Here is a 21,794-nt window from a genome sequence, read left to right on the forward strand (position 1 = left end):
TTTAATTTTAAATTTTCGCTAATTATAATAATATGTTAAAGCGAAAATAATTGTAATTTGCAACAAAAAAATTTATAATATTTAAATTATAAGTTAAGCGAGCGTCAAAAATATTGCAGCGAAATATAAAAAATAAACACGCATATGAAAATTCATGCACCGAATGCAGGCAATAAACTTTTCGCGCACAGTGTAACAACAGTGTTGTTGTTGTTGTTGTGATGGCTTGTCTGACGTGATAATCCGCAGGAATTAATAAATAAACCATTAACAAATAAACTAGAGTAAATCCCATGCAGCAGCAGCAGCAGCAGCAGCAGTCGAACGACCCTTATCTCAGTCAGCAGCGCCCAGCCAGGCAGCCCGCACCAGAACTGGGAGTGAGCGGGTGGTGCGCGCTCGCTGACTTGGCGTTGACTTGCTGCAAAACAAATAGCATGCGTCCTTCCCATTGGGCACACGCAAACGCAATCGTAACGATTCAAAAGCGTAACGTCTGTTTACGTCGATTTACATACAAACAAAACGCATATCGGGCATGTTGCAACAACAGCAGTTGCCTGCCCCAGCCGCTTGTATTTGCGTTTTATCAGCAATCGAAACAGCAGCAGCAACAGCAACAATAAGTAAAATATATAGTATATATAGCTTATGAATTTTATGAGCTGCAAATGACATTTGTGCGTGCAGTCTTGAGCTATTTGCTTGATTAATAATTAATTGCTGTGGCTAGCTACATTTTTGTAGCATACTTCTAGGCAGCGGCTTAATTAAAGGCAGCAGCAGCAGCAGCATATATAGAAATATATGCTGAGCATTGACAGTGACACTGAAAGCGCAACAACAATGCTGTTAATGACAGTGACGAGCACACACACATGGACACACACACACAAATACAAACAAGCAAAAGCAAACAATTGTACGCACGTTTTAGGTCTAAAGCAATGGGACAGGATGCACGCATGCAAAATGAAATAGGCTTGCAACACACACACACACACACACATGCACACACACACACATATGCAAACAGTCAGGCAGATTAACAAACACCAACACAGACAAACGTCAACAAATGGCGCTTGATTGCATGGAAAAGGCAACAGTCGCAGCCAGTCGCTTGCACTTGCAGCAGCAGTGGCAGCAAAAAAAAAAAACACACCATGCAACGACTGCTGTCTGTCTGTTTGCCCATTCTATGCGTCACACCCCCTGCCCTACCTGGGCTGCCTCTATGCCTTCGTTTCGTTTGTCTGGCCTGTGCGACGAACATTCAACATTTTGCCGCCATTAAAATCAAATTGCGCTTTCGTGCTTCAACTCTCTAAGCTTGCCCCTTGCAGCTCACTGCGCGTCGTTTCGGCAATTTCAGCATTTTTTATGATTAATAAAAAGCAAATGTAAATAGTCCACACAAAAAAAAGCAGCAGCAAACGTAATGAAAGCGAATTTTAGCATTTGCTCAACCCTCACTCACACTCTTTGCAGCTGCTGCACTCGACCTTCACACGCTACACGAAGCAGGCAGCAGGCAGCAGTTCAGGGATGGGGTGGGGTCGGCTGGCTCTTGCTCTTGCTGCAGCACTTTCGTTTAATTTCTATTAGCGTTGCCTTGTCGCTTGTCATTTGCTGTGGCACGCGGCGCAGGTTGCTGAGGTTACCATTGCCCAGCGCTGTATGCTCGTGTGTGTGTGTGTGTGTGTCTATATGCAGTTTGAACTGAGAGTGGGTTGGTTGTGGTTCTAACCTGCCTGGTTGCTTTCTGATTGTTTGTATTTCTCATGGCACTCGATGTCACTCAAATTCATTCGTTTTCATTGCCACAGGACCCCTAACCAAGCCCGTCTACTGATTATTTCTATTCATTGGCCCTGGATCGCTTGATAGCCTTGATACACTTTCCTTTGTGCAGTTTGCTATATATAAAACACTAATTTAGCAATATATTTTGCGTTGCACAATAATAAATTTAAAATTGAAATATACAGTTGAGCTTGAAATCGAAAAGTAGCTAATGCAGTAACTGATAGAATAGAATGTTGCTATATATTGCTATATAACATATGTCGCTTTTTATTAAAATTGAGATTTTGATGCAAACTTGTTCTAAATCCTAACTCTTATAATTTGGATAAATATTTGAATTATATTCCCTATACCTATAAAGATTCAATGATTTACTTCCTTGATTTTGTTCAAGGCTACACCAGAAATAAATCATTATAAACGCTCTTCTGTAAAAATTTGGATTTTTTGACATACGATACTTTCGCGGAAATGCGTCGTTATAAAGAAGTTTCTATATAAGCAACATTCTATGCCTTTTTGTTTTCAATATTTTATATTTAATATAAGGCAACGAAATTTGAACCCGCTAAGCAATTAGCTTGGTTTTATTCGAATAAAAATTTAGTTATTTACATAATTTACTTAGTTAATAGTAGTATATTAATTTCCATATAAGCAAATTTATTTGTTTTAATAAATCCAATCGAAATTCTTGTGTCTTTTTATTTTGAGTTCGTGCAAGTTGAAAATTAAACAAAGTTTTTTTGCTTTAAAGAGAAATTTATGTTTTGTGCCTATAATAAAAATATTTATAAACAATACCCTATAGCAATTAGCTGCATAATTAATGTAATTAGTCTTATAACAATAGTTAGAAATCTACTAATATTTAGCACAATTTTCATTTTCAATTATAAAAGTAGAAATTTAACAATAATTCTTATTTATGTAGCACAAAAAGTTTGCTAAAGTTAAATTTAAAAAGTACTTGCAATAAATGATACAAAATTAAGTTAATAAATTGTAAATAAATTTTACAGTCAAAGACGTAAAATAGTTTATTTTAAAATTAAATTCAAATGCTAACAGTGTTAAATTTTTTGTTTATTGTATTTTATATTCCATTTTAATGGGATATGCATTTTTGCTTACATTTTTTGTAAAACAAGATTTACATTGCCTGTTTCAATTAGCGAATATTTCTAATGTTAGCTTTGAATTTGCTCGTGTTCAGCATATCGATGCAGCATCAACTAATGTCCTGTTCATTTATGTCATGTGCTGTCTCGCTCTCTCTCTCTCGCTCTCTCTCTCTGTCATATTGTGTGCAGTGTATCTGAGCAGCGCATTGATGGCCAAGAGGCATTGCCAGCGGTTTGTTGTGTTTGCCGTACCAACGTTTTTAACTTGTTTGCAAGGATTAGGTAAGCAACACAAACACAACAAGAACAACAAACAGGGCGCCTGTGACAGGAGCCGAAATGCAAACCCATGAGCAACAAAAAAAAAGAAGCAGCAGAGAAAAGTTGAAGCTGCTGCATAAGCGAACATTGAAGGGCCAAAGGGCTGCAGCCAACATTAAATGCATCGAATTACATTTTGTATTAAACAGCAAGTGGAGTGGGCGCTGCTGGTGTGTGTGGGGGGGGCGTGGCGGCTTTGGAAATGCGGGCAAAGGTTCTGGAGTCGGTCTGCTGATTTTGACGTTGGCGTTTTTTCGGTGTAGCGCACGCTGCTTGCCACAGCCAAGTTGAAGCAGCGGGTGAGCTGCGCTGACTGCGCGGACTGGCTGTGGATGCCCCCAGGTCGCTGCGGGTTGCTGGCTACTTTGTGGCGCCCCCGCTCGTGCCTGGGTTCGGGTTGTGCCCTTAGCAAATGTTGCTCGTTTGTTTGCTATTTGTTTTACAATTCAGTTTTTAACGCTTTTGCGCTGTGATTCCCGTGCAACATGCCAGCAACAGCCTGCCCCGCCTGCCACATGCCGCACTCCACAGCTCTACAGCCTGACATTGTTGTGCGGCGCCTTGAAAACTGCAGTCCTGGCTGCTGTCCCTGACTTTGACTCCCAAGCTGGGGCACAAGTTTTTTGCTTGACTAAGAAGCACGCCGTGTTTAACGTCTGTCCGTCCGTCCGGCCGGCCGGCTACGCTCCGCTTTGGTTTATCCCTCAACACAAGTTATGAAAAGTTCCTACATTTTTTTCTTCTTCTTGCTAAGCGCACATTAATCAAAGTTTTTTGCGCTTGACTCGAAAGTTTGGCGCGCGGCATTTATAAGGCAATTGTTGAGCTTGTTTTTCAGCAGGTGCAAGCGCGAGAGCGAGAAGGCGATAGAGAGTGGCAACTGCTGCTGCTTGTCGCATTCCATTTTGATGCAACAAAAACATATTGAAGCCATATTGCTTTGTTTTATGGCAAATTGTCTGAGAAATAAATTCAAGTGCGCCTAAAATGCATAGAAATGCCAAAAAACTTTTGTTAACTTGCGGTCAGACGCGCAGACAGTTGAGCACAGCCACGAATTGTCTTTGCTTAGGCCTTGGTCCTTGCCTTTGCCTTTGGCTTTGTCTTTGGCCTTGCTTTGGTTTGCTAAGTCAAGTCCATAAATAGCAAAAGTATGTTGAGAACTTCTGCAAAACTGTCTGAAGGTTAATACACTTGGCAAAAATTTTAGAAATATGTAAATTATAAATCGAAAGTTAATTTAAAGCTTTGAGGCATTAAACAAATTATTATTAATTATTTTAAATATTTTCATATATTATTATATTATTTTGCCATTAATTTTAATTGAGCAAAACTGCAAATAATTGAATAAACAATTATTTTAAATTATTTTAAATATTCTGAAATAAATGCGCATTATTTTGCCATTAATTTAAGCATTAGTGCAGCTTTAAAATAATTTAATATTTAATGTTAGCAACTATTAGTCATTTCTTTAATTGTGATGCTTAGAGCTTAAAAATAATTAAATGCAGCAAAGAGCGAGACAAATAAAATTGCCCATGTTTCGTTAAGAGAGTGTAAAGAACTGAATAAGCAAAAATAATTTAAATAAAAAGTTATAGGAAAAATCAAAATATAAATATATATATAATAAATATGCAGTAAATAATACTTTAACATTGATTTTTTCATATTAAATATTTTTTTTTTATTTTAAGTAGTTAATTGAATTGTTTGCATTTCAGCTTATTTAACTTAAAATATTAGTAAATTTATTTCAGTAGCCAATTCTTAATTTAAGGCAACTTAATTATGCACAAAAAAAATTCGCATGTCCTTGCAAACAATTGTTGTCCCCCCCACTAACATTTTTTTGCAATCAAAACTTTTATTTAAGTGTAGCAACAATTGCATATAGGCAAAGCAGTAGTGGCTACTGCCTAATTGTCTGTGTGTATGTGTGTGTGTGTGTGTGTCTGAGTGTCTGCCCTGCAGCCTACCAGGGCCGTCTGCGTGACTGTCTGAGTGACTTATGTCTGGGAAACTTTTTGTTGTTATGCGAGAATTTCTTTTTGTTTGTTTTTTTTTATACAAATGCAGCATGAAAATGTTGCACGCCACATAAAAATGTGAGAGCAGAAAAACATTTAGTCAGACGTTGCAGACACACACACACACACACACACATGTGCAACATATCAGCTGCAATTACAAGCATATGCATAAATAATAATGCACGAAATATGCTTTGAGTGCTGCAAGCGTCTGCAACGGCGTCTGGCTAAGGCTGCAGTTGCAACACACGCTGTGTGGCAAGGTGGCAGTTGCCACTTGAGTCTCAAATGTGTCTGCAGTTACCCTTGAAAATCTGTGTGTGTGTGTGTGTGTGTGTTGCATAGCGTTGCACGTTGCACGTTGCAAGCTGTAAATGAGTTCAATACACTTGGCTGCTGATAAACATAAACATTAAGGGATATTAAATACTGGGAAAATATAACCGAACTAACTGTAGCGCATGCGCATGCGCTCTCTCTCTCTCTCTCTTTCACAGGTGTGCTGCAGCCGAAGTCAACAGCATAGCCGAAGTTAGAACGAGCGTGCGCCGCCTTCGTGTTTACGCCTTCGCTTCCAACTGTTTATTTAACACAGTTACTCGTGCTGCGGAGCTTCAGTTCGTAACTTCAACTCGTGCCGTACACACACAGACACAGTCACACACACACACGCACACAAGCGCACGCATACACGCGCGTCAAGTTTCGCGTAGTCTCGTTTACTTTGCTTTGAACTTCTCTCGCTATCGCGTGTGTTGTAAACAGTTTTTGTGGCAAATTGGCTCAAATGTTAAGCAAGTTGCTCAATACGCAACATTTTTGTTTGCCAACGTTATAAATTAAACGCTCAAATATATAAAATATATAAAGTTGGGAACGCTAGACAGTTCGAGTGTTTGCTGCTGCTTTTCGATTGCAACTGTTTTGTGTCCGTGAAACGGCAGCATGTGGCACACTGTGTGCGGCAGCATTTGGCTGCTTATGCTGTGCGCCTCAATAATTTATGTGGATTATGCTGGGGCGGATTATGAGAACACTTGGAATTTATATTACGAGCCACCTTGTTGCACGGGCGCATCAGCTGCTGCCCATCACCTGCGCCATCACAAAGGTAAGTCAAGCCAGCAGTATTTTATATAAATCCAGCGCTCTCTCTCTCTCTCTCTCTCTCTCTGCATATTTCATGGCCACAATTTGCAGTTAATAAGCAAACGCTTACTTAGCCTAGCCCTAGGCAACTGCGAGCTAAACTAAGCACAACAAATAGTTGTGGGCTCTTAACTCAAGTCATAGCGCCAAGTCTTTACTTATTTTGTTTGTGCCTCGACGGCTCAGGCATAATTTTCACTTTAAGCGGATTTGCTTTTGTTCGCCGTCCAGCCCCAGCATTGATTTGCCATTACAGTTTCCGTTTGTTATCCTTTCGCTTGCTTTTGTCTCAAACGGCTGCATTGTTGTATTGCTTGGGCATAAAGTTATAGACTCTCATTCGCACCCAGACTCCACATATATTTTTCTTTCTTTTTGTTTATTTGTATGTGCGCAGGCAACTTTTCCACACTGCGTCCAAGTTGAAGTCCGGCTGAAATTAAAAAGTTTTGCACGCTTTTCTTTAGCTCGTGCTGATTTATTTTGCTTTCTGCGTCAATACACTTTGTTCGACAGGGTATACCCGATTCGTATGCAGCATATGCAACAGTTTAAAAATGCCATATAACAATTTTGCAATATTTATTTATATTATGCAATTATTATTTACTAAAAATAAGCTATGAGCTTCGCTAAAAATAATTCTTTAAAATATTTATTTTTGCATATTTATTTCATTATTTTTAGCAATCATAAATGAGCTAAAAAGAACTAAATGCTAGATATTAATTTTGCAATATTTATTTATATTATTCAATTATTTTTCAATAAGAAATAAGCTTCGTTAAAAATAATGCATTAAAATAAAAATATATTAGCATATTTGTTTTATTATCAATCATAAGCAATTATAAATGAGTTACAATAATTCATTAAAATAAAAATATATTTGCATATTTATTTTATTTTTTATAGCAATCATAAATGAGCTAAAAAAAACTAAATATTGCATAAAATTAGTTCAAATTAAATAAATATATTTTATAATTAAATCTTAAACTATTTATATTCTTACTACATTAATTTGATTTGTATAGCTAAAAATTAAGCTATAAATTATTTTTAGCTAACAAGCATCTAAATAAAATAAATTAACAATCAATTTTCAAAATTTGTTAATAAACTAAAGCATACTTTTTAGCTTAGAGTAACTGCACTTCAACACTTTTGCTGCTGCTAAACTTTTATTTATTTGCCATTTTTTTGCGCTGCTTTGTTTTGTTCTAATTGCTGGGACTGGGGCTGGGGCTGAGCGCTGCTCTGCTCTTTGGCTGGCATCCGCCACTTGAGCTGTCTTTTGCTCGGCTTATTGTTGCTGCTGCTATTAGTGTTTAATTAGTTCACAAGTGCTGTTTTCATAGACTTAAAGTGCAGCTTTTGGCAAGTCAGCTCCTCATGTTTGCAGCTGCTAAGCTGCACTCAATTGTTGGCCCACATGTGAGAGCTACGCTCGTTTAATAATTAAAAGTCATTTGGCTAAGCCAAAAATGCACCACACATTAAGTAATCCGCTTTAATTTACACACACACACACACAAGCACACGCACACCCATTTGCTAAGCTTTATGCAACGCAACTGGCTGCAGTTGATTTTATGCTGCATATTAAAATTTAAAAAGTTATTAACTTTTCCATATGCTGCAGCTTTTATGACAGTTGCATATTATTTTTTTAGCTGCCGCTCTCTTTTTTGTTTTAATAACATTTATTTGCGCCAAGTGCATTGTTAACATGCCTCCAGGGTTGCCAACTCTATGAAATATGCGCAACAACAATAAATTAAACTTACATTACATTGACTCAACAATTGTCAACAAAACACTAAACAGTGAGGCAGAGAGCGAAGTGAGAGAGCGACAAAATTTATATATAAATATTAGAGTCAGTCGATTTAATATCAAATTCTGCAGAAATTTCTAAAAATATTTCTCATTAAAAGCACTGAACCCTAAGTCCGCGTAAAGGAATTTTAGCAATTTTTATGTATCAAAATCAAGCGATATGCAACACTTTACTGCATATAAATATAAAATGAAAATATATTTATAAAATTATAAAATTCCAATTTATTCAGATGTGTATTTAGCTTAATAACTGTAAAGTGCTTTAATTAGAAATATACTAAGCCAAACATTCTGTTTATTCATTCTACTACTGAAGTTTTAATATATTTATTTATTTATTTTAATTGTAGCTTAGAATTTAATTCTATGGCCAGAGCAACAAAGGCCTTCAGGCTGAGTTTTAAAATAAATAAAACATTTGCTATGAATATTAATAAACAGTCAAGAAAGCTTTGATTTTTTTTATATATATTTATTTACTATATATCAGATAGATTCTATTTAGAGATAATAAGTAAGTTCTACTACAGGAATGACAGAATTTTTAGATGTTATGGTGGCCTAAAAGGGAAGGTGGAGAGGGTGACTTGTGTGATGCTCTTGGTTGTCAAGAAGCTTAACGGCCAGTGGGTTGCGGTGTCCATCCAGTCCCTGCTGGTATTTTAGGTTATACATTTTAACCTCTTCGGTTAAACTGGGACTCCAAGCACCTTGGAGGCTTGTGGTTCACCTGCTTTTTCACATAGCGCCCTAAGTATAGTAGCTAGATTTTCCCTATGTATAGTATTGATAACATCAAAGCTTAGCAGCCAGCAAAACAATTGCAACTAGTTAAATCTTATGCATTATGCAACAAACTAACTCAGAATATTATGAAATTAGTGATGCGTTTGATAAATAATTCAAGCAAAAATATTAAAAAAATATTTAAATGAACCTTTTTAACAAATTGTTATATTTAATATAAATTATGCAAAGCTCATGCACAGTGGCCCAGTCAGTTTACTAAGATTGATTTTTTGCAGATTATCTAGCAGTCCTTGGAGCATTTCAGCTGCTCTAGCTATTTGCACTTACTAAACAATTGCGCATTAAATCATTAACATTAGCGAGTTGTTGATTGAGGGTTTGAGGCAAATTGCGCGAGTGTGGACCACAGACATTTGCAACAATTAATGCAATCAAATCCAAATCAAAGACAAAGGCGCAGATAAAAGACAAAGCGGCGGCGGCGGTTGCGCTTGCTGTGGGCGCGTTGTGGTCATAATGCTATGCAAACACCCTTTGGTCCCGCGGCCTTTGTTTTCACTTTGCAAACGGCGGTGTGTACAAATTTTTAAGCGCTCAAGTTGCGTGGCCAGCAGCATGAAATAAAACTTAATAAAGGTATGCGCCGCCGTCTGGGACGGCCAAAGTAAGCTACAAAAAAAAAAAGAGAAAAAAGTAAAACCGAAAAATCAACAGCAAACAAAACAGAGAGCGAACAAAGTATAAAGTAGCATATCAGATGTTTGCGTTGTTAATTAAAGAAAAACAAGCAAAAGTTTAATGGCGAATATTAGCGCTGCCCAGCGGGACAACTGAGCGCGCACGCCCCCGCAGTCGCCGTTTAACCGAAATGCTCGGCCAAAAGTTGCGTAAATAGAAACACACACAGCACACAACAAAAAAAAAAGAAATCCACACAAAAAAGGGTGTAAAAATATACAAAAACTTTGCTACACTTTAACCAACACTGCGCCCTTATTTCGTGCACGCACGCAAACCACCCCCCACCCACACCCCACCTACAAAAAAGGTAGAAAAGTGTGGAAACTGCGCACAAATGTTTTTCTTGTAAACTTAAAGAATTTGGAATATTTAGCGTTGCCCACTTTACACCAAAAAAAAAAGCTGCGAAAAATAAAAATACAAACAAACTTTTGGCTTCGGCAAACTTTTAGCTAGCGCCAGGTAATAGTCAAGGGTAGTTCCACTCTCGACTCTGACACTCTTTTCATTGCGTAAATTAGCTCAGTTGGCGCTGCAGCAGCAGCAGCAGCAATTAAGCAACAATTTTCGCTAAACAACAACAAAAAAATAGGAAAAGCAGACAAACTTTAACTGCAGTTCGTTTATTTAGCATGTAAAGCCCACAGACGATTTACGCAATTGAATTGAGCGTGGGCTTTGCGTCTGTCTGTCTGTCTGTCTGTCAAGGCCTGTGGGCGCACTGTGGCAGCCACTGCGGTTGTATCTTATACAACAAACTCACACACAGCATCAATTATTTAGTTGATTTAAGGCACAAAACAATTTGAAGGCATTGCCAAAGCCAAAGCTAAAGCCAAAGCCAAAGCTGAGGCAACAACCATAAATAAACTTAAGTCAGGTATTTGTTGGGCTCACACACACACACACACACGAACACACACGAACGCAAGCACAAACATGTCAGACATTGATTGTTGTTAGACTGTGGGCATGCAAGCAAAAATTAAATAAAATTTAGAAATGTAGCAAAGGCAGCGGCTTTAATGCTGAATTGCCAAAGCTTTGAGAGATTGTTAGTTAAAAAGGCTTAAAAAATAAAATTTGCAACATGTGCTACGATTTCTAAGAAATTGAAAAAGTTTACAAACAAAATTGTTGCAAAGTAAATAAATAAATGGAATTTAAATTTATATAAACACTTTTTTATATATATATATTTATATAAAATGTGCTTTTTAGGCTTAACGCTGCACGCTTTTCTGCCCACTGTGCGTATGCGCAATTTTAAGCTGCGTCTTAAAGTAGGCAACATAAATTGAACAAAAGCTGACAAATTGTCACACGACGCCAACAAACGCCAACACACGCACACACACATATATATATATATGAGGAGGAAATCAATAAATTGAGCAGCGCTTTTATCCTGTTGCTGCCTTTTTATGAGCCTGACTAGCAACTGGCTGCCTACGCCTTAAAGCTTAGCGCTGCGCCTTTTTTTTCAGCTTGTTAGGCGCATAAGTCGTAATTTACACACACATAGAGCGTGTGTGTGTGTTTGTGTGAGCGAGATTTGATGTTGACCCAAATGCTGCTTGTTGCAGCTGCGTTTTGGGCTAACAACTTCATTAGGCTGCTGCTGGCTGCTGCTGCTGGCTGCTGTTGCACTTGAGCTTAGTCGACGAGTGGCAAGTGCCATAATTCAACTAATGTGGCACCCAAAACAGTCGCAAGCCGCAAGTACAAATGCTTGTCAGTGTGGCAGACACAGAAACTTACACGCGGCGCGCAGAGTGTGAGCGCCGAAGTTGCCCACAAAGCGTAATATATCTTCATACAAAACACACACACACACACAGACAGACACATACACATGTGTGTGCATGCTTAGGCTCCACATGTGGCGTACATTTTGGTGCACCACAGCGCCTGTAATACATTGCCACACAGCTCGGCGTGTAGCTGTGTGTGTGGTGAGCTTGTTGCCTAAACAAAAGCAAAGCACCTACACACACACACACACACACACACAGCCTGCTTGATGACACTCATTTGAAGACTCTGGCTGGGTGTTCAAGTTAATGACTACAAATTAATTAAACCAAAAATTGTTTTGTGTATAAAGTTTGCTCTTTTATATGTTTGTGGTTAAACTTAAGGCTCGACTTGTAGGCTTGACCCCTTTAATGCAAAAAGCAAATTTAATTTTATAAAATGCGCAATTTATTTAATTAAAATGCTGCACGCATGGCGCACATTTTTTTTCTCTTTTTTTTTCTGCATTACACATGTCGCTTGATTTAATTAACTGCATTGTGGGCCAACAAGTTAACAGACACAACATGCTGTAGTTTTTAATTAAATATGCAACTTAAAGCGCTTTAAGTTAAATGTTATAAATCTTAATTTTATGTATTGTAGTTTGCTATTATTTGCAGTTACAGTGAACACTTCATTCAATTATCTGTTAAGCGCTAACACATTTGATAGTTCGTAGCACTTATTAAAGTTATGGGACAGCAGCTAAGGGTGGCAGCAAAAGTCAGGGGATGGTCAAAAGTTCAGACGCATATAAATAAAGTACAAATTCGTCTATTGTTGTTGGGGTTAAAACCACCCCGTCTAGCATGTAATGCCAAACATATTGCAAAAGTTAAATGGAATTCTTTTTGGTCAACAAATAATTGCATTAAGTTCCGCACCATGCATAGCAATGAACTGAGCAATGTGTGGCTTATTCTAATAAACAACCAAAAATATTGTTTAAGGCAAACAAAAGCAAGTCCAAGCGAGCTCTAATTAATGCCTGTTTGGCTTTGAAAACTGAACAAACGGCAACGCCTAAAGAAAATCGATTGACCCGATAACTTGACGCACACACTAGTGGTTTGGTCTAGAACAAAAGGGCACGCTCAATAATATTATTAAATAATAAATAATAGACTCTGCCATGTGTGTGGAATGCTAGTGATAGCTGCGGTATGTGCACTCATTTATAATAAATAATCAAATGTTAAACAAAAGCAAGCCAAACACGCTAGGCTAGGCTAGGCTGATGTATTTATTACGCATACGTAGCGTAGAGCAATAAACATGTTAAAGAAAATAAAATGAAGCTGTTACGCGCAATGTGGTCCAATAACAAAATATAAATCTCAGTTGCACAAATTATGCGTGGCGCATAAAAACCGCATGTGTATGTGTGTGTGTGTGTGGGTGGCGCTGCGCCCGCTTTTGAGGTCGTATTAAATTGCAATCGCGCAGCAAAGTATGCAATAAAAATTTTGCTAATGCGCATAGCCAAAAGCAGACAAGTCTACGCTATGCAAGCCACCACCACACACACACACACAGACAGCGGCACATAAAACCGCCAATTTTAAAATGAAAACCAAGCGAGCCGCGCCGCCAGCCGTTGCCTCAGCTCCAGCTACGTCACGCTGTGTTACCGCATAATGCGCTTATGTTATATTTTTTGTTTTTGTTACTGCTCAATTGCTGCTTGGGCAATTGCTGCACACACACACACACACACACACATGTGGCGCACCTCTTGCGAACAAAAGTAAAATTTAGCGGCTGCAATTACCGCGCAATTTCGGCCAAATTTCCTTTAGTGCTGCCATCCACTGTTTTTGCAATTTGCCACACTTTTTGGCTGCAACAAAGTGTAGCATAGCCGACAATATAATAACAACAACAACAACAGCCGGTCTAGCAATCATAAAAGGTAAACATATAAAAAAACAACCCAAGGGGGCGCTAATTTGAGGGGTGTGTGTAGCCAACCCTGAAGCTTTAGCTGACGCTTGCAAGTATGCAATGTGCTTTGAAATTTAAATTCTTTTAGCGTAAATAAAATGCTGAGGTGTTGCACAAGTGCCGTGTGTCTGTGTCTGTGTCTCACAATAAGAAAAACTGCCGCCTGGGGTGCGCTTGTCTTTAAATTTTTGCCGCAAGACAAAGACGCGCAGCGACCTCAACATTGCCACAAAAGCCGGCGCGACTACGACTACGACGACGGTCAACTGCACTGCTCTAATTTATGCACCCTTCGTCGCTTTGGGGAGCAGCAATCCAGCTGCGTTCAGCTCTCTTAGCATTGCATGTGCGCCACCCCACCCTTGTGTATTTATATTTTTATATTTATTTTTGCTTGGTTTTTGCAGTTTTGCTTTTGCCTTGACTCCGCTTTTTCTCTCTTTTGCTGGTTTACCCAATTGAGGTGAAACGGAAATGAGCTGCCGGAAATACCTGATGGCGTCTACATATGTATCTCTCTATGTGTATGTATGTATGCCCGCAGGATTAACTGCCTCAGTTTAATGGCCGCCTTGTAATTTAAAACAATTTAGGCCACGCGTCACTGCAGCCAAATTGACTGAGCGTGCGCAGCTGCAAAGCAGCGACTTAAAGGCAAACTTAAAGCTATGCCAGGCCACATGGGCGTGCCACAAGGCGTAAGCAGACGACAGCACGCACATAGACTTCGGTAGAGTTGGAGACATATGAGCTTGTAAATATTCCAAGCGTAGAGCTGTGCAGTAGTCACAGTTTTCTGTTAAGCGTTGCCTACTTTGCTGCGCTGGCTCTAAGTAATTAAATCACTTGCAGGCAATTTTAGTATATAGAATGGATTGGACGTTCAGCTTCATTAATGTGGTATGAAGATTTGAAAAATAAATGCACAACATCGCTTAAAATAAAACCTTGAGTATATTTATTTATATTGTTAGCTGTAATTAATTGTTATAGCGAGTGTTAGCTCATATATTATATAATATTAGTAAAGATCAAATACTACAGCTTTGATTTGAACTTCATATGCTTGCTAATATTGTCTAACTGAAAGCTGTTTTAAATTAAATCAAAATAAATATTTTTATTTTTTATAAAATTCCAATTTAATCAGATGTGCATTTACCTGTTAAATTGGTTTGCTATTACCTATGTGGCAACTTAACCTTATTATATTTTACTAAATTATACTAAACTTTACTATAATAATACTAATAATAAAATAATACTATAATAGGATATGTGAATAAAATAAATATGAAAAATCAATATGAGCTAATTTAATTGCAAAGAAATAATGAATTTATTTAAAGATATTTTAATGAATATTTTAAATTTTTTCATATATTTTTATATACTGTATTAAAGTATTTTTAATGAATTCAACTTTAAATAATATCAATAAATAATAAGCGAATATTTATAGCGAATATTTCTCTACTAAGTATTGAAATCTTGTCTGTTAGCTAAGTTTTTATTTATTTTACAACTCGTATTCATTGATTGCTGTTCACAGTGACTTGTCACAGTTATTGTGCGCAGCCTTAAGTAGCAGCTGTCTGCTGCTGCTGCTTCTGCTGCTGCTGAGGTGCAAAGTTATGCGTACAACTTGAAGCAGCAGCTATGTAACCCGAGTGGGCGCTTAAAGGCGCGACTGCCAGCCAAGGCGTGTGCGTGTTGCAAGACGTTAGCATACTTTTAGGTGTAAATACATGTAGGCTGCCTACGCGAAAAGTAAGCCGCACACACACACACACGCAGACACACGCATAAGTTGCCTTTTGTCACGAAATAGATACGCCTTTGTGTGTGGCAATTGGTTGCGACTAAAGACACACACACACACACAAACAGAGCGAAGCAAAAGGATAATCAAGTCGAAAAGAAGCAAACGTGTTGAAAATTAAGAAAATAACAGACCTTGACAAACCCCCCAAACTCAGACTCAAGCCACACGCGACTGCGACTGCGACTGCGACTTGCTGCCAATCAACGCCAGCTTGGCACGATATGGCCACAAGGCATTGTTGTTGCCACAGAACTGCTGACAACACACACACACACACACATACAAAAGAGGGAGCTGTCGTTGACACAAAAAGGTGTATCTTGAAATAAGCATATTATTATTTGCTTCATTCTACGCTTTTCGCCGCCTTCCAAAAATCTAATGAGTAAACGAAAAAGCAAAGCAAAGACAAGTTTTATGCTTAGCGAGCAAACAAGCCAAATGATTTATGGCTAACTTGTGGGTCAGCCAGTTAGACACACATAAAATGCTTTAATATTTTTATAAGTATGCGCCACACCTGGCGGCTCTTATGATTTTTGCGTAAACAGTTAACATTGCCATTGTATAGCGTCTACCTTAAGGTTTTGCTTTAATCAACTGTCGTCTCTCTCACTCTCTTTCGTTATTTACATAACCAACCTGCGCTGCCAGCAATGTGGGTAATTAAACTTGCTACAGAGCTCTTTATATTTATGTTTTGCCACACATACACACAACACACACAACACACAATTATCATAAATATTTGTAGTCTGGCTGGCTATCATTATGCAGTGTTGCCTGCCAGCAAAAGTTTGTGTCTTAACTGCCGCTCAGTGCTTCATATTTTTACGTAGAGAGCTGCAAATAAACAAGCAACAAGAATATTTCTCTTTTTTTTTTTATTTTGCCGCATAATTGCAACATTAACAGCTTAATGGCGCTTAGCACTGACACACATTGAGGTGTCTTTCAGTTGAATTCAGGATTATTAAGCACGAGCCAAGTCAAGTGGAAAATGAGCTTGTTTCAGCTTAGAGTTTATTTCAAAGCAGTTGTTTAGTATTAGGCATAATTAGGGAATGTAATTTGGAAATTATGACATAAAAATTAGTTTTTGAATTTTATTTAAATAATCATTTGTTATAAATAAAATTGTTAAAAGATAATAAAATGGATAGAACGCATAGAAAAGCAACAAAACTCTAATATTTAATAAGCAATTTATATATTTTTTATTACAAAAATAAAAAGTAGAGTTCTTAAAAATTTTTAAATAATTCTAAAAGTTAAAAATAAAAATTGTTTTGTTTTTAACAAGCTTAAATTAAAAATTGTTCTTCACTTAATATAATTAAAAGCTATATTTTGCACTAAAATGTAATAAATAAAATATGCTATAAATTACTTTTAGTTTTGTATGTAAAATAATTGAAATTCCCTTTATTTTTTATTAAAAATTAAATTGTTTTTCACTTAAAACATATAAAAAATACCTTTTTTAACTCAAATTTTTATTGTAAAAATAAAAAATTTAAATTACTTTTAGTTTTTTTTAATTATTTATTTAATGGTAACTATGTATTTTGTATTTTGAACTTAAATTTTTATTATAAAAACTAAAACTATAAATTACTTTTAGTTTTTTATATTTATTTATTTAATGTTAACTATGAACAGTCGAAGAAATGAAATACAAAAATTTTTAAAAAAATTTTAGTATTTAAAAATTAAGTTTTTGTTTTTAAATTTGACAATCTTATAGAATAAGAGTGTTAAACAGACCCAACACTTGTTGCAAGCATTGGGAAGGCATGTAAAATAATTGAAGTTTCATATTGATTAAATATTAAGCATATACAGTTATGAAGTGAACTTAATATAGTATAAATACTTTATGGCATATTTAGTACACAGTTGCATTTAAAAAATATTTTATTTCAAGTATAAAATACTGGAATTAAAGTTGCCCCACATATGTTTGCTTCTAAGCTAGTTAAACTTTTGAATTTTAATGACTTAATAGCATAAAAAGTTTGCAGTTGGTAAAACAAATAATTTGTTACTTTAACAAAACTTTTTGGCTTCAGCCACAACAGCTGTGCTTTCAATTTGAGGGCGTGGCGCTCTGGTGGGCACAACATATATAATTATCATTTCATGTTGCGCTCTGTGTGTGCATCATTCAATTATTTATGATCAGGCAACAACCCTCTAGTCACCCTCGAAAAGAAAAAAAATTTTTCCACTTCATTAACATGCAAGCCGCACAGACAAACCCTCGAGCAGCGACAACCCCCCGCTCCTCAGCTTGGTCTTAACACATTGTTGCAGTTATTAAAGCAACATGCAACATGCGCTAACTGCAAGACATGACAAGCTGCCCGCCCAGCAATTCAAGCAATGCCCGCGTAAGTTTTGCTGCATTAACATTTATATGAGTTTATTCATAAATATTTACACACAACTCCCGCTGGAGCAGTAAAAAAAGAAAGTAGAGAGAAAGCAAAGGCAACAGCTTGAGCTTGAGCGGCAACTGATTTATGTGCTTTTGAGCATTTTTGCGTAATTTAATTAATGACGGAAATAAGCTGCCACAATGCGTCACAGGTAGCGAGGCCTAAGCCCAATGGCGGCGGCTCGACTCAGCTCGACTCACTTGCAGTTCATAACAGACGAGCGAGCAGCAGTTGCTGCTGCTGCTGCTGCTGTTGAAGATTAATTAGCGTTTGTAACGCCAGCCAAGCGTTGGGGGTCGGCACAACTTGTTTAGTGGCGCTAAACAAATTGCTAGCTATACATGTCTGTGTGTCTGTCTCTGTGTGTGCGTGTGTGTGTGTGTGCGTTAGCTAGGGAAATCAGCGTTAAGTGCGCTTTGTGCGTTGCAACAATTAAAAAGCCATTTGGTTGTGTAGGCGTCAACGAGTTGCACAGCTCATTTTGTAGGCGTTGCCATGCAACACAGCACTTGCCACTTGCCACACGCATGTGGCTGCCAACAGCAATGTCAGCTAGCTGGCATTTTTTTTATTATTATTTTCAGCTTTAGTTTGTAGTGAAAGTGTTTGTAATCTCAGTCATTTGCCAGCTAAGCAAGCGCGTTGCAATCAGCGCCACTGGCATGTGGCATGTGGCATGTGGCCGTGGCACACTGCAGTGACACACAGCCCCAGGGATATCTGCTGCGCTCTTACAAAATTCAAATCACCTAAAAATATGCATGGGGCACACACACACACACACACACACACAGATCCTTTGCTGTTGTTCTCGCTATTCATGTTGGTTCACTACTTTGTATTTGTTTTAGCTTTAGCTGGCAAAAGACTGCACTAAATCTATGCACTGCATACCAATTTACACTGCAACAAAAACCCAGCAGCAAATCAAAGCCAAAGCTAAAATAGTGACTGGCAAGCAGTTGAAGCTGTCAGTTATATTGAGTGGCTTTTTGCTTAAAAGAATATTTTAAAGCAGTTACTTAAATTAAATTTGTAAAACTTTAGGTTATATACAATATTTGAAATATTTGGAAATTTATTTGAATGTTTAAAAATAAAGATTCAGTTAATTTCATGCTGATTTGTTAAAATTTGCTAAAAATTAAAAAAAAAAATTGTTACTTAAACAAATTAGCAATAATGCGAACACTTGCTTATTTTATTTGAGTTATGTAACTAATATTTGAAAATAAAGTTATCAAACTCATGAAGTTAGTTTATCATTTTATTAAAATAAATATTTTTTTGAGATTTACTCAGATTTAAAAATAAAGCCAACAAATACATGAAGCTAAAGCAGTTAGTTTAACATTTTGTAAAAATAAATATTTAATTGAGATCAATTTTTATCAGATTTTTATTTTTAAACAAATTCATGAGACTAGAGCAGAGTTAATCATTTTAATAATACAAATATAAGTAAAAAATATTTAGCAGTTCTTTTATTTATTTACATTATTATATTAATTTCAGATATTTAACTCAGATATAAAAATAAAGCCAACAAACTCATGAAACTAAAGCAGTTAATTTATCATTTTATAAAACAAATATAAGTAACAAATAATTAGCAATTGAAAAATGTGCTTAAGCTAAATTTAAAAGTTATGTACATTATTTAATATATTTTTAAATTTTTATAATATTTATTTGAGCTGCAGTTATTCATTCAAGATATTCAGAGCATTATCTGCTATGTTTTCTTTTATCGTCGCTGTTTAAAGTTGACACTAAATAAATAAAATAAAATAAAATATAATAAAATACATACTAGCTAGTAGTAAATAAAATAGCTGCTTAAACCAAATGTAAGCTACAAAGTCTAAGCACAAATGCAGCTTCAATAATTAATTTGCATTTTAATGCGTTCGCTGTACTCTATGCCAATTTCTCGCAGTGCACACAGCATAGACACCTTTGTGTAGAGATTTTGCAAGCAGACTTTGTTATTCGCCTGATATTTTAGCAGAGCCAACCAGCGAGCAACAAACAAGCAGCAGCAGCAGCAACTCGCGTATCGTTTGCACACGTTTAGTTTTCATAAATTTTCGCTATAAATATTTATGGGCGCGCGCGCGCGTTTGTGAAATATCTAAAATTGGTAATTGGAAAATTTTTATCAAGCTTGCACTTGCATGAGCACACACACACAGACAGACACACACAGACAGTGTGGCAGCAGCTTATTGTAATTTTATGTTACACATACGCCACGCTGACCGCCAAAGCGATATTGAATTCCAATTATGCGCTGTAATTAAAAGTACAACTGTCTAACTTTAGTGCAGCTGCACTTTAAATTTGTTTTATGGGCAAGCTGACAACTTCTGCTTGGCTGAGTGTCTGAGCCAAATATGTTGCTGGCTGGTTACATGTGTCTAAGCAGCCCTGAACCTCATTCGTTTTATTTTTTTTTGCACACACAAGACAGCAGCAGCAGCAGCAGGAAGTCGCAACGCGTATTTTCAGCATATTAAACAAGCCAAAGTTGCTGCCTCGCACTCCCAGGTCGATCTTTAGAATTGAGCGCATTGCATTTGCCATTTGGCATTTGGCGCTGCCTTTGAGACTTTGACGCTGCGCCGTTTGCAGTCTAGCGTGTGGCCCTGGCCTGACTATACAGTCGGTCTGTCTGTCTGTCTGTTCCACTGTCACGCTCACGTTTTCGTCCTCGCTTGACGTCTCAATTTTTGGCTTTCTTTTTTACATCAGCGCGTTTCCTGCTCACGTTCGTTTTTCCTTTGCATGACGTAGGTGTCTAGACTTGCTAATGTTTCCTTCACTACATCCAACTAGACATACAAATGTTGCTGCTGAATTATGAAACGCTGCATGGAGCTGCAATTGAACTTAAAGTTTGCTACTTGACTTGGCTCGCTGTGCTTAATGCATTGGGAGCCTTGGCCCGGTTGTTGCATCTAATTGCATAGCCACAAGCATATTTCCCAGGTGTGTCTGCCAGTGCGCGCTCGAATGCACTCGAATGACAGCCAAGGCTCAAGGCTCACGACTCACAGTCGGCGGCGCACTCATCACCAGCGAACTGTCAGTTGAGACACAGTGGAAATTAATAAAGTTTGAAGCAAATTTGTTAAAAAAAAATAGCAAGTAATTCATGAATGAATGAATTTAATATTCAAATATTTATGTGTAATAAAATTTATGTATTTTTATAAGAAATTGTAATACATATTTCATATGTAAGCAGCTAATGCAAATAATTATTATCGATATAGCCAAAGGCCACAGCTGACAGTTGCTATGCAAATCTTAGGCTAGACAATAAAAAAAAATAATAAAAAAATTATTATTATTTATTGTATATAGAAAAAATGATAGATACAACATTCTCTTCTGCAATTTGAAACCGATTGCTAAGTATTAACGATATTTTGCTTAAACACCAAAAATAAAGCTGTACCACTAAATAATAAACAACTATAAAAGCAATAAAAAAAAGGCGTTTAATTGAAATTTAAGCGTTTTGTTTCATTTTTCCAAGGTAAAACAAATACTAATTAATTTAAGTTGTTAAAACACGTCGAAAATTTTTTGTAATTTATTAAACATATATGTAAATAATCGTAACAACCAAAATCAATCATGTATTATCGGATAACGCGTCTTATGATATAAATGTAACAAACAAAGCAAAAAGTTGTTTTCTTTATTTTCCAACGACTGTACTCATATATATTTGTGTTAGTATTAATTGTCATGTAAGTTATCTAATTATTCAGAATTTAATAAAAATCTCATTGCGCTTATATATTGGCATATAACTTTTTATACATTTTGATGAACACTTTATTACTAAATGCTGTCTTATTGCTTTATTAATTTGTCACAAATTTAAGACGCAATTACCACTGTGCGCTGCGCCTTTGCGCCTTCGTAAATATTTGAGTCGGCTTTAAGATTGTCGCGGCGCTGCACTTGGCGCTATTGTCTAACAGGGCCACTC

At 36.8% G+C, this 21,794-nt stretch overlaps 1 protein-coding gene across 4 annotated transcripts in view; it reads left to right on the forward strand.

Moving 5' to 3' along the window:
* The window catches only part of LOC108596688 (semaphorin-2A), a 56,734-nt gene that overhangs the window by 11,323 nt on the left and 23,617 nt on the right, over positions 1-21,794 (forward strand). For all 4 annotated transcript variants that reach the window (XM_017982704.1, XM_017982708.1, XM_017982707.1 and 1 more), the window contains exon 2: positions 5,791-6,404. In XM_017982704.1, coding sequence (XP_017838193.1) covers positions 6,239-6,404 — 166 coding nt within the window. In that variant the 5' untranslated portion in view covers positions 5,791-6,238. The remainder of the gene's footprint in view (positions 1-5,790; positions 6,405-21,794) is intronic.

The sequence above is a fragment of the Drosophila busckii genome, chromosome 2R (genome assembly GCF_011750605.1).
Source record: "Drosophila busckii strain San Diego stock center, stock number 13000-0081.31 chromosome 2R, ASM1175060v1, whole genome shotgun sequence".
NCBI lineage: Eukaryota > Metazoa > Arthropoda > Insecta > Diptera > Drosophilidae > Drosophila > Drosophila busckii.